Below are 10,866 nucleotides of genomic sequence, written 5' to 3' on the forward strand. Positions count from 1 at the left end.
CCATTACCATTACCATTACCATTACCATTACCATTACCATACCACTACCATTACCATTACCATTACCATTACCATTACTATAACCATACCATTACCATAACCATAACCATAACCATACCACTACCATTACCATTACCATTACCATTACCATTACCATTACCATACCACTACCATTACCATTACCATTATCATTACCATACCACTACCATTACCATTACCATTACCATTACCATTACCATTACCATTACCATACCACTACCATTACCATTACCAATACCATTACCATTACCATAACCATAACCATAACCATACCATTACCATTACCATACCACTTCACAACCTTTTGCCTCGCACTCTTGTCACTGGGCATCACTGTATGTTGGATGTTCCTGTGTACTGTTCCTCTCTGCTGAACACCTGTGTCAAGATGATTTCCTGAATATTGTTTGACCTCTTTAATTTATCTTGTCCCTGTCTATAATTAAAAAGTTCCAACTTCCTGAAATGACTGAGAAAGCCTTTGCAACCTTCCTCACCAACTACACTGCTATACCCCACATGGAGACTAGCGCTTCCTAACATGGTGAATGCCATAAAAGTCTGGCCAACTAAGGGAAAACCAGCACATGCTAGCTCCACCTGTTCTTTAGCTGTTGATTACAGTACCTTTGACCCCTGCGACAGGAGCTTACACAATGGCAGGCCTTTTAGGGACCATTCATATGGCCCTTAGTGAACAGCTGTATCAACCTCCAATCCAGCAACTGGCCATCACACACGCAGGGCTCTCCCTGCCTTTAATGTTACGCGCCTTAATGAGTCAGCATAGGCTGGTCAATGTATTGAGTCACTGTTTGAGCAACAGACGCATAATGTGCTGAAGGTAGTAATTAAGTGGATGGTGTTTCTTAAGGCGTTGTTTCACGTGCAGTAATTTCACACGACACAGCTGCGATTTACTGAATTGTGGAGTCCGTCTTAAAGCAATGCAACTGCTACTGGGTTCTGCGGTTTTGTATTTTAACCGCATACCCACAAAAGTTATGATCCTAAACAGACACGCGGTCCCACTCCAGCGGGTAAGATCAGAACTGTAGAACGTCATTTGATTTATGATCATGCAAAGTGAGGACAAGCATTGCACCATGTGAGCTACAATATTAGAGACGGAGATGACATGACCTGGTCTAAGTTGGACAAAGGAGCACATGAGTTCTTCAATAGAGGACAAAGTTATCACTCCACTAGCATGCTGTTTTGTCATCTAAATATAAGCTGGCTAAGACCATTATGAGCTATGACCTGTGGTGTGGCAATAGAAACTCTGACCAGTTTGAGCTTGGCCCAATGATCAAGAATTTGGGCACTCAAACAAGCAGAATTTCGTAGAATATTTGCATAATATTTCAAACATCTTTTTAAATGTTTACATGTAAAGTGGCTCATTTGAATGTCATGGTTTCGAATGTGTTGCTTAAGAAATGTATTCAGCAATTTGCTCCATCGATAATGTAATGTCATTTCATCGATTATGCGAGATTAACTGTGCTGTGACATTTGAGAGAAAGCTTTTCATGGAGTGTGTCCCAGAGTCACTGAGCCATAACCAAAGTATGCTGAGCAAGTCATCTTAATCAGATCATTCATGCTGATTCCTCTGGGACTCTCACACATAATGAGCCAGGTTTATTTTGAGCCTCTGTGAAGAGCTGAAATGGATGCAGCATTGGGCTTCAGTATAACTTTGTCTATAACTGTGAGCTTGTATAATAACTGACTCTCTCTCTCTCTCTCTCTCTCTCTCTCTCTCTCTGCTCTGCCTGAGACCCTGAGATTAGAACACAGGTGTTGACCTTAGTGCATCCATATTCACATCTCCCTCTGCTCTCCAAGACTGGAGGGGCTCCCCTGCACAAGATCTGCCAGCCACAGGATGGAATGGCTGAAATGAAAAGAGGGGAATTCACATGAGTTCATCTGGCACGTTCAGCTGTCCGGCTCCACTGAAGCTACTCGCTCACTATGAAAATCAGACTGGGAACTTGGGGAGTCTTAAAATAAAACACAAGAGTCACAAAAAAGACAACAAACATAACACAGTAAGCTGAGCAAACAACAGCTTTGCTCATTTTCCATAAAAATGTTATTGTGTTCAGATTCTTAATTGCCCAAAATTTCACTGATCAAATGACAGTAGCAAAATTTGATTACACATTTAAGGCCTTTGAATTAACACAAGGTCTTTAAGGTTTATGGCAGCAGGACTGTGAGAAGATTTTAGAGGGATTAAAGTTTGGCCTCCAGTAACTTTCTCCAGAGTAGCATAATACAGCATAGATAATTTGCAAGCACATAAGATTACCTATACTGAAGGACGTATCACTGGAGCATTTAAAGATATACCACCGAGTATGACATTTATATAAACCTAGGCCTAAAATATAAACCTCTTTCTCAGCTGTGCTCCTGGAACCATTTTCTGCTGTAGTGTCCCAATAAAAGCTCCCTACAGTTGTCTGTGGGCCCACCCTGCCCCCCGAAAGCCCACCTTTTTTTAAAGGAGCCATTGACATTCTGTGTAAGAGGGAGCAGTGGGTATAGGGTGTCTGAAGTGCGGTGCGAACAGCTGAGAGGTGTGATTTCACAGGCTGGCTGGGCCTGTCACAGTGCTGAGTCCTGGGAACAGGAGGTGCAGCACAGGCCCGGGATGCTAAAGGACACTGACAGGTGGAAGGCCGCCAGCAAGGGGGAGGGCGGGCCATAGAAAAGGCAGAGAAGGCAGGCCTAGCCTGGACACCATCCAGCAGGCAACCGCAGAGGACGAGGATATGGAGAGGATAGCAGCACCTCCGACCGGGCGTCGGCAGGGCCGGACAGACCGGATCATTAAGACTCTGCACTCTGGGTGAGGGAGCAGCGCCGGAGGAACCGGCAGGTAATGAGGACGGTTGCCTGTCTGAACTGGTTTCCAGTCAGTGATTTCACAGCAGCGAGACAGTTTTACATTAAGTGAGGGGATCATTCCAGCTGCTTAACTTGTTCGAGCTCTTGCCATTTGGCAGTTTTTTTGGTGTGAACAGCAGGGAGATTCTGTGCTTACTGGAGTATGTAGAGTATGTTTTAAAATGTTCTAATGTAAAGCACGTCAGGCAATTTTGTTAGGGCAGATAATGTTAAACTCTCAGAGATCAATATTCTATGGAATAACTTGATGCAGACTAAAATAATTTAAAGGGAGAAAAAAACAAAAAAGGAAAAAACCAAGGAAATAAAATGTCTCGAAGTTTCTCAAAGGTTGTATATATTAATACAAAGGTGACATATGTCATATGGAGTACCCACAACAATATATTATTTCCTACTTTATTTTTTATTTCTTGTGTTTAACAGCCCTCTACTAACCTTCAGGAATAAAGAGACTTTTGGTTTTGGGATATCTAAAAAAAAAGTGTGTATGAACGACAAGAAGTACAGGAGGAAGAGAGGAGGAGAGATTCACTCTCTGAGATGACATACTTCCTTATATCCCCATATAATGAATCAGCTATGGAATGTAATGAAGTGTGTGGTTTCATTGGGGCTTGATCATCATGTACTTCACATCTAAGACCATAAACTTAAAACATCTAAATAAGAATTTTAAAATACTTCACACAGCTGATGTTTTTGATACGTTATAAATAAACACGGGATTATCGTCACTATGGATCATGATCACAACAGTGTTTGCTGTTCATCTTGTTTTTTCAAGTGTGTATGTGTGTGTGGTTGGAGATTAAATGCACACTTGTGGTGGAGACGGTAGGCCAAAGTCAACGCCAGGTCATTCATAGACAGCATATGGATGACGCATGAAGATCATTTCATACGCGTAGAGAAGATTCCTCCGCAGATCGAGCACTGATAGGCCCTGCTGGAGTCACATCCTCCACAGTGATGGAACATCGTGAGTGACACAGCGCAGGTGCAGCCTCAGGAAAGTGTTTACTCTTAAAAATAGACAGACAGGTGGGAGGAGGCTAATTTGGGTGGGCAGTTTCCATAAGGACATAATAGCACATCTATTTACGCTCTCTGTGCCTCGGTTGCAGGATGAGAAAGGTTAGTGTTGCTTTGGGAAAATGTGTAGCTGTCTGTGTTTTTTTTCTTCTTCTGAACATGCTGAACAACTAAAGAAATGCTTGTGAAGCATGTTGGGAGATCTTCTGTACAGCCAATAGCACCTGACTGCCTGACCTTGATGGTCTGACCACTACGCATGCTAAACCAATAGCAGGGTTAGTATTGTTCTTTTTTCCAAACAATGCCTCAGTTCATCGTGTTTGCCTGTGGTGCACATAAGCAAGAACAGCGACGTGCACCTCCTCACCTATTCTAGACCAGCACGTCTTAGTGGCTGGTAAAACGGAACCAAGTCAGGTGTTCTAGTGAGGTTTGGTCCCTTTCAACCAGCTACTGCGCCGTGATTTCAGCCAGCAAGATCACGCCACTGAATGATTTGCACAAATATTACATTCATCCCCAAGTTACATTGAGCTTGCACTTTTTTTTTACTACAAGGTCAGTCCTTTAAAAATTAAGTTAATGAAGGTTGACAGTACAGTAGGTGTAGTTTTTTTTCCTTAAAACTTTAACAAGCTCTATACTGCTCTCTAGTGGCATATGTTGGTAAATGCTTATGGATGACATCAAAACACTGTGCATTACTCTCAATATTTCTTTTCAGCGCAAAGACAATTCTCAGGACATTTTGTAATAAAAAAATCTAAAAATTGGTTTTATTATAAAGCCAAAGGTCACTTGACAAGTCCTCAGAACAATCAAGCCATGGGAAACCACAAACAATATACAGTACATAAATAATGATTTCAAACAGTACATAGCAAATCAAACAATACATATTCATTATTATGTATAAGATGCCTTGACTTAGTCCCTGATTTCGTTGAATGACTTCTTATATTTCTGGCCATTTCATTACGCACATTGTAAAATAAGCATAGACTGACATTCATCAAGACACTGTAGCCACACACACAGAAAAGCTTTTGAAATGTAATGTGAATATCTCAATAAAACAATGAGAGCAAAATGTGGTCCTCCTGTTTCTCTCTCTCAAACTGGTTTGCATACTGAAAAGAAAAAATATGAAAAAAGATAAGTGGTTTCCTCCACAAATAAAAGCAAGAAAAAATTACAAATCCCTCCCTTTTGATGGGTAAATATTTTTCATTGAAGCAATTTCACAGTATCACACCAACTAAATGAACTACAAGAAGCAGGACTTCAAAGTCACGCACAAACACAGCCAGACACAGCCACACACACACACACACACACACACACACAAACACACAGAACTACATCCCTCTAATGCCCTGGGAAAAGAAGGGCCGTGTCAGGGTTGAGAGACCCCTCTGACCTCCACATCAGTGCAGCATTGTTGCAGTGGCAATAGACAATCCACATACAGTAAGATCAGGGAGGGACGACCTCCCCTCCCAAAAACAAGGCACCTAGACATTACTGTCACTGTGCATTCTATGTAATTTAGCAGCCACTAGAGGTTTTCAGTGTAATCAAATCCACAAGAGAAATAAAAAAAGAGCAATCAGCTGCAGTAACAGCCTGGGAAAAGGTCACTCATTGGCTTTATTGCAATACTCTTTCATTCAGTAATTCATAAAGAATTCTTAAGGACATTGGTGCATAATTATAATCTTCAAGACAACTTTTTCAGAACAGTATTCATAACTTTTATATGAACAGATGAATAACCTCAATCCTCCCAACTGAGACGAAAAGTCAAGTATGACATTTGAGCTGAATTGTCTGTAGTCCAGATGTAATCCAGCTCAGACCATGCAGGGGGTTGTAGAAATCCAGCACGGGTCCATGCACACTGCAGCATTCTTGCTTCTCTGTTGTGACTCATGATTTTTTCAGTGCCGACACCTATCTGAAGAAACAGATATACCTCAGATACACCTGTACACCCGTTAGTGCCATCACAGCTGCTGGAGCACTGAATTAAGCAGCGGCTCTAGAGGAGCAAGACGTTTAACAGTTCACGGGGCAGTGAACTGGATTTTCTACAACCCCGAACACGGCTCCGATCTAGAACTTCCCTTTTGCCATGTATGGCTTTGCGACTTGCAATACCCTTGCAGTATAAAAACAGTAAGGCAACATCAGTTAGACACCAAGGGCCGGAGAGAAGAGTTCTTAAAAAGAAGGGACAAAAGAGGAACAAGCTAACTCCTCGTTTCCCCATTCGGCTACATCTCGCCCTCCTCCTCATCCTCCTCCTTGTCGGGCAGCGGCGCCTTGATCCAGCCCTCGGTGGAGTGGCCGTGCTTTTTCTGGTGGCGTTTGTAGTTGTCCCAGTGGCCCGTGGTGTAGGCGCACTCCTGGCATTTGAAGGGCTTCTCTCCGGTGTGCCGCAGCATGTGTCTCTTCAGGTTCATGCTCTGGTTGCAGCTGTAGCTGCACACGGCGCACTGGAAGGGCTTGGCGCCCGAGTGGATGCGCTGGTGCCGCTTGAGGTTGGCCAGGTTGCCGCAGGCGTAGTCGCACTGCGGGCACTTGTAGGGCTTCTCGCCCGTGTGCACGCGGTGGTGCCGCTTGAGGTTGTCGAAGTGGGCGGAGGCGTAGTCGCACTGCGGGCACTTGTAGGGCTTCTCGCCGCTGTGCGTCTTCATGTGGCGGGCCAGGTGGTTGGGGTAGTGCGTGATGAAGGCACAGGTGGAGCAGGAGTACAGCTTGTCCCCTTTGTCCGGGCTGGCGGCCGAGCTCTTGGCCAGCACGTCCAGGGCGCACTTGCTGCAGATCTGAGCGGCCGCGCCCTCCTCGTCCTCCAGCACGGAGCCGCACACGCGGCAGGTGAAGGGGAAGAGCAGCTCGGGAAGCGGGTCCGACTCCTGACCCAGGCCCTCCGGCTCCAGCAGGCTGGGGGGGTTGCGATCAGGACGGAGGCCGCCATAGCTGTGCAGGAAATCTGGATTGCCGCTAATCTGCAGAGTCAGATCAGAGACCACGGCCCCTGAAACGAAACAAGAGACAGCAGACAAAGCAGAGATGGGTGGGGGGGGGGAGGGAGAGAGAGAGAGAGAGAGGGAGAGAGAGAGAGAGCGAGAGCGAGAGAGAGAGAGAGAGAACGTTTTTTAGTGAGGAATAAGCAAAATGAAGTTCTTCCTCTTAGTGGGAAATCCAGTTTGAAGAACTCAACTGTTACTTCCCTTCACACTTGCCAGTTAAATGCATGCTTTGCATTGTGCAGTTCCTCTTTAGCTATCAAACCAAGTGAAACGCTCACTCTAGAAGCGTGCAGTATGTCTCACTCAGACAATGGAGAACAGCACACTGGAATTTATTTCCATTTTTTCAGGGGGGGTTGGGGGTGCAAAAAAATAAAAAATACTGCACATTAAAGTTCAAATCCCAGCCTTGAGAAAATGTGTTCACTCGCATACCTTCCACTGTGGCTGTGGACACATCTGCTCGGTGGCTCATCGTGTGTCTCTTCAGGGTGTGTCCACTGCTTGTGCGAAAATCACACTGACTGCACTTATTGGGCTTCTCCTGAGTGTGCATGCGCTGATGCCTCTTCAGGTTGCCCAGGGAGTTGCAGGCAAACGTACAAAATTCACACTTGTACGGCTTCTCCCCAGTGTGCGTGCGCACATGTCTTTGCAAGTTCACCAGTTGGGCGGAGGCGTAGGCACAGTGCTGGCACTGGTACGGCTTCTCGCCGTTGTGCGTCTTCATGTGCCGCTTCAGGTGGTTGGAGTAGCGGGAGGTGAAGCTACACAGTTTGCAGGAGTAGGTTTTGCAGGAGCTGCCATTGGTTGACCTTCCCCTGTGCCCTTTCTCCTGGGAGCCCTCAGCAGGTAGAGGCTCCTCCCCCTGACTGGCCTCCCGATCGGGGCTCCTCCCCTCACCCCCACAGCGGAGGCAGTAGTGTCCCGCCAAGTCTAAGGCTCCACTGAGGGGGTCACCAAGAAGTTGGCCACACTGCCTGCAGGAGAGGTAGGGTGCGAAAGCCGAATCCCCCCCCATTTCCTCTCGTTCGCTCTCGGTGTCTCGTGGGTCCTCAAAGTCACTCTCCATGCTGAGACGGTTGTAACTGGAGCAGTCCTCATCACTAAAGGCATAGACTGGAATTCCCATGTCAGCAGTAACCGAATCTGGAAAGGAACACCAGAGCATTTTATCAATAACATAGTAAGTTTCAACAGCAGCTGGGAAATCTATGCAATCTATATCTATCTGAATGAAGTCTAAGCCATTGAGATGACTTTAAACATTAGCTTGCTGACCAGAGTCTCTCTCAAATCCTATGATCTTATAGTCATTTTCTCCAAATGCCAAGTCTTGTCCAAGGAGGAAATCGCTCTCAAGAACGAGGCTCTCTGGGTGAACCACACCAACAGCATCTTCAGATCCCACTGCAAGAACAAAACATTAGTTAGAAAGGGCCTTTAAATTTGTGTTTCACCTCCACCAAACCTATGGCAAAACATACACAATCCATGTACACACATTATTGAACAGCCTTATCAGAATGCATCCACCTGTGTACTTGAATGCTCATTTGAGTGGAAACAAACAACAACAAACAAAAGATGGCTGGCCTATCTTGGACAATGCGAGTGCGTTCGCACTGTACGAGACTTAGCTCAAATGTCGTCCGTATTCAGAGGAGCACAGGGAAAGAAAGGAATAAATCACTTACAGAGAGTAAGTGACTGAGGAAGGAACCATGGAAAGGATTCAGATAAAGACTGGGAGGGGTACACAAACAGGTCAGAGATGTGTTAGCTCTGAGGATCTTGGCAGAGATGAGGTTTGTTTAGAGGAAATGGAGCTAGGAAAGAATGACAAAGGAAGAGAGGAAGCTAACAGAAGACTCAAGTCAAGACAGCACTGGTGCAGCAGATTCAGGATATGACACATTTATTATTTAATGCATTTAAACTACAGCAGGGGTTTATTCATTTTTTTTTTATTAACAACGTTAGGAATATAGTTATTGCTTGTTAAATCGCTAACATATAGTTTCCCAGCAACTCTTTATTTTTATCCTGTCATGTCCCCGACATAGTGGGTGCCATTACTTATTAATTTCCGTGGTTCATATTTGGAAGCTGCTGTATAAATGAGGAGAGATTTCAGGAGACACCACAGACATGTCAACCCAGTGTCACACACTCATTCTCACTTCGACCGAGAAGATTCATCTTTAACTCCGCAGACACCAACAGAGACTGAAACTTAACATGACGCTATTCTGAAAGAACTTTTGTCCAGAAGACCACATAGCCGGTCCAACAAACCAGCCGTGCCTCTTAAGACTGCGTAAAGACGGTTACTTACATTTCACAGGCTGTGGGTTGGATTGTTTTCGTCTGGGCATTTTATAGTAGTCTCCGACTTGCAGTTTGTTCTGGTCGACCTGGTCTCAGCTCATCGCCCCCCCTACACTGTCATCTTCCTCTTCCACCACACAAAGACGGCGCTAGCGGCGTCAACATCGTGCCTTCTCCCTTCCCCTCGCTACTTCATAAAGTAACAGTTTAGTCAACCGGAGAGCGGCGGAAACATACATTTACCGGGTCTGAGACGCTCTCTACTAACTACAGAATCATGTTAAACATTTTTAACAAGTGTTTAGCACAAACCGGACCCAGTATCGAGTCAAAGGAGAATGGCTAGCTGGCTTGTGGTGTAGTTTACACGGCTAAAGCTAACGCAGCCTGCTGGGTTCGTTCACATTTGTTTTATGTCCACTAATGTGGGCCGACAACTCATCACAGGCTGCGTGGCAAAAATAAGATTTCACACACACTCAGAAAAATAAAGACACGTCTGATATTGAAGTCGGTGTATCAGCAGGCCGCGGGTTCGTTAGTTTTGTATTACACTGACATTTAAAGCCAGGCGTGAGACAGCAGTGTGCTAACTACGAGCTAGCTGGCTAAATAGTTGGCTTGACTATGAGTGAGGACCAGTTAAAACTTGTACAGTATATCTGGAATAGCCAGCAGAAGTATTTATATACACAACAGAGTGAGGATAGAGTAACATCAGGCCAACCAAGCAGGGCAACTTCAACACTAGCCGGCTAACCACAGCTACATCAGTCCAACAGCCTCCAGCCCCACTTCAGGCTGGCTAGCGTTAGCTTATTTAACGTTGATCAAACAAGAAATCTCCATCCGCTCGCAAAATTGGGAGTTAATAACTGCAACATTCAAAATGTCCACACAAAAAAAGTTCGTTGTTTTGTTATTATCCTGTAATCAGTAGTCTATGTGGAAGTACGCGCTTTGATTTCTTTAGCTTGTTTCAAAGTAGGCAGCTACTTTGCTAGCTAACCCCGGTTAGCCATTCAGATCATTTGGGCAGTTAGTGTTGACAACAACGCGAGCGTTTACCAGTACAGGAAGTCTTTCACTACTGCGCATGCGCCTACTTACGGAGCCACGAACGCCCTCTGGCGAATATCGCAATATAAATTTGTAATTTAAAATATATACTTTACGGTACATTTGATTTGTGTGAAGTTGAAAAGTTTTGTATCGATCAACAAAGGCAGCATTCTCCCGGCAACGCAGTGTTGATTTATGTGATATTGTTTCTAAAACTTTAGAAGCATGATCACAAGGCCATCTCTTCTTAGTGATTCGTTTTCCCCAAGGGGATTAATATTTTCGATACTTGTGTGTACTGAACATTTAGGCCTACTCAACAGAAACGATATTTTGTGTAATTGTGTTATGTAGGCTATAGTTGAGGTACTGCATGTTCTGACATCAATGAAACAAACAAACAGCTCAGTTTGATTTATTGGGACATGTTCCAAAT

At 44.7% G+C, this 10,866-nt stretch overlaps 1 protein-coding gene and 1 long non-coding RNA gene across 2 annotated transcripts; one reads left to right on the plus strand and one right to left on the minus strand.

The window, feature by feature from the left end:
* The first annotated feature begins 2,620 nt into the window (after positions 1 to 2,620).
* On the plus strand, positions 2,621 to 5,125 carry LOC143480642 (uncharacterized). Its single transcript, XR_013121863.1, has 2 exons — positions 2,621 to 2,935; positions 3,391 to 5,125. It is a non-coding gene; the product is annotated as an uncharacterized LOC143480642 (long non-coding RNA).
* znf513b (zinc finger protein 513b) lies at positions 4,757 to 10,431 on the minus strand. Its single transcript, XM_076978422.1, has 4 exons — positions 9,376 to 10,431; positions 8,319 to 8,447; positions 7,473 to 8,186; positions 4,757 to 7,042 (listed from the first exon to the last, which is right to left on the minus strand). Exons 1-4 carry the CDS (start codon positions 9,413 to 9,415, stop codon positions 6,279 to 6,281), a joined length of 1,647 nt encoding a protein of 548 aa, XP_076834537.1. The 5' UTR covers positions 9,416 to 10,431; the 3' UTR covers positions 4,757 to 6,278.
* Between the last annotated feature and the right edge of the window lie 435 nt (positions 10,432 to 10,866).

This window comes from Brachyhypopomus gauderio, chromosome 17 (genome assembly GCF_052324685.1).
Source record: "Brachyhypopomus gauderio isolate BG-103 chromosome 17, BGAUD_0.2, whole genome shotgun sequence".
In the NCBI taxonomy this organism is placed as follows: domain Eukaryota; kingdom Metazoa; phylum Chordata; class Actinopteri; order Gymnotiformes; family Hypopomidae; genus Brachyhypopomus; species Brachyhypopomus gauderio.

Bases quoted from the DNA above. Each gene is read 5' to 3' on its own strand.
- znf513b (XM_076978422.1), bottom strand. From the start codon at position 9,415: ATGCCCAGACGAAAACAATCCAACCCACAGCCTGTGAAAT. The intron at 8,448-9,375 runs GTAAGTAACCGT...TTGTTCTTGCAG, and splicing joins CAACCCACAGCCTGTGAAAT to TGGGATCTGAAGATGCTGTT. The intron at 7,043-7,472 runs GTATGCGAGTGA...GTTTCGTTTCAG, and splicing joins GTCCACAGCCACAGTGGAAG to GGGCCGTGGTCTCTGATCTG.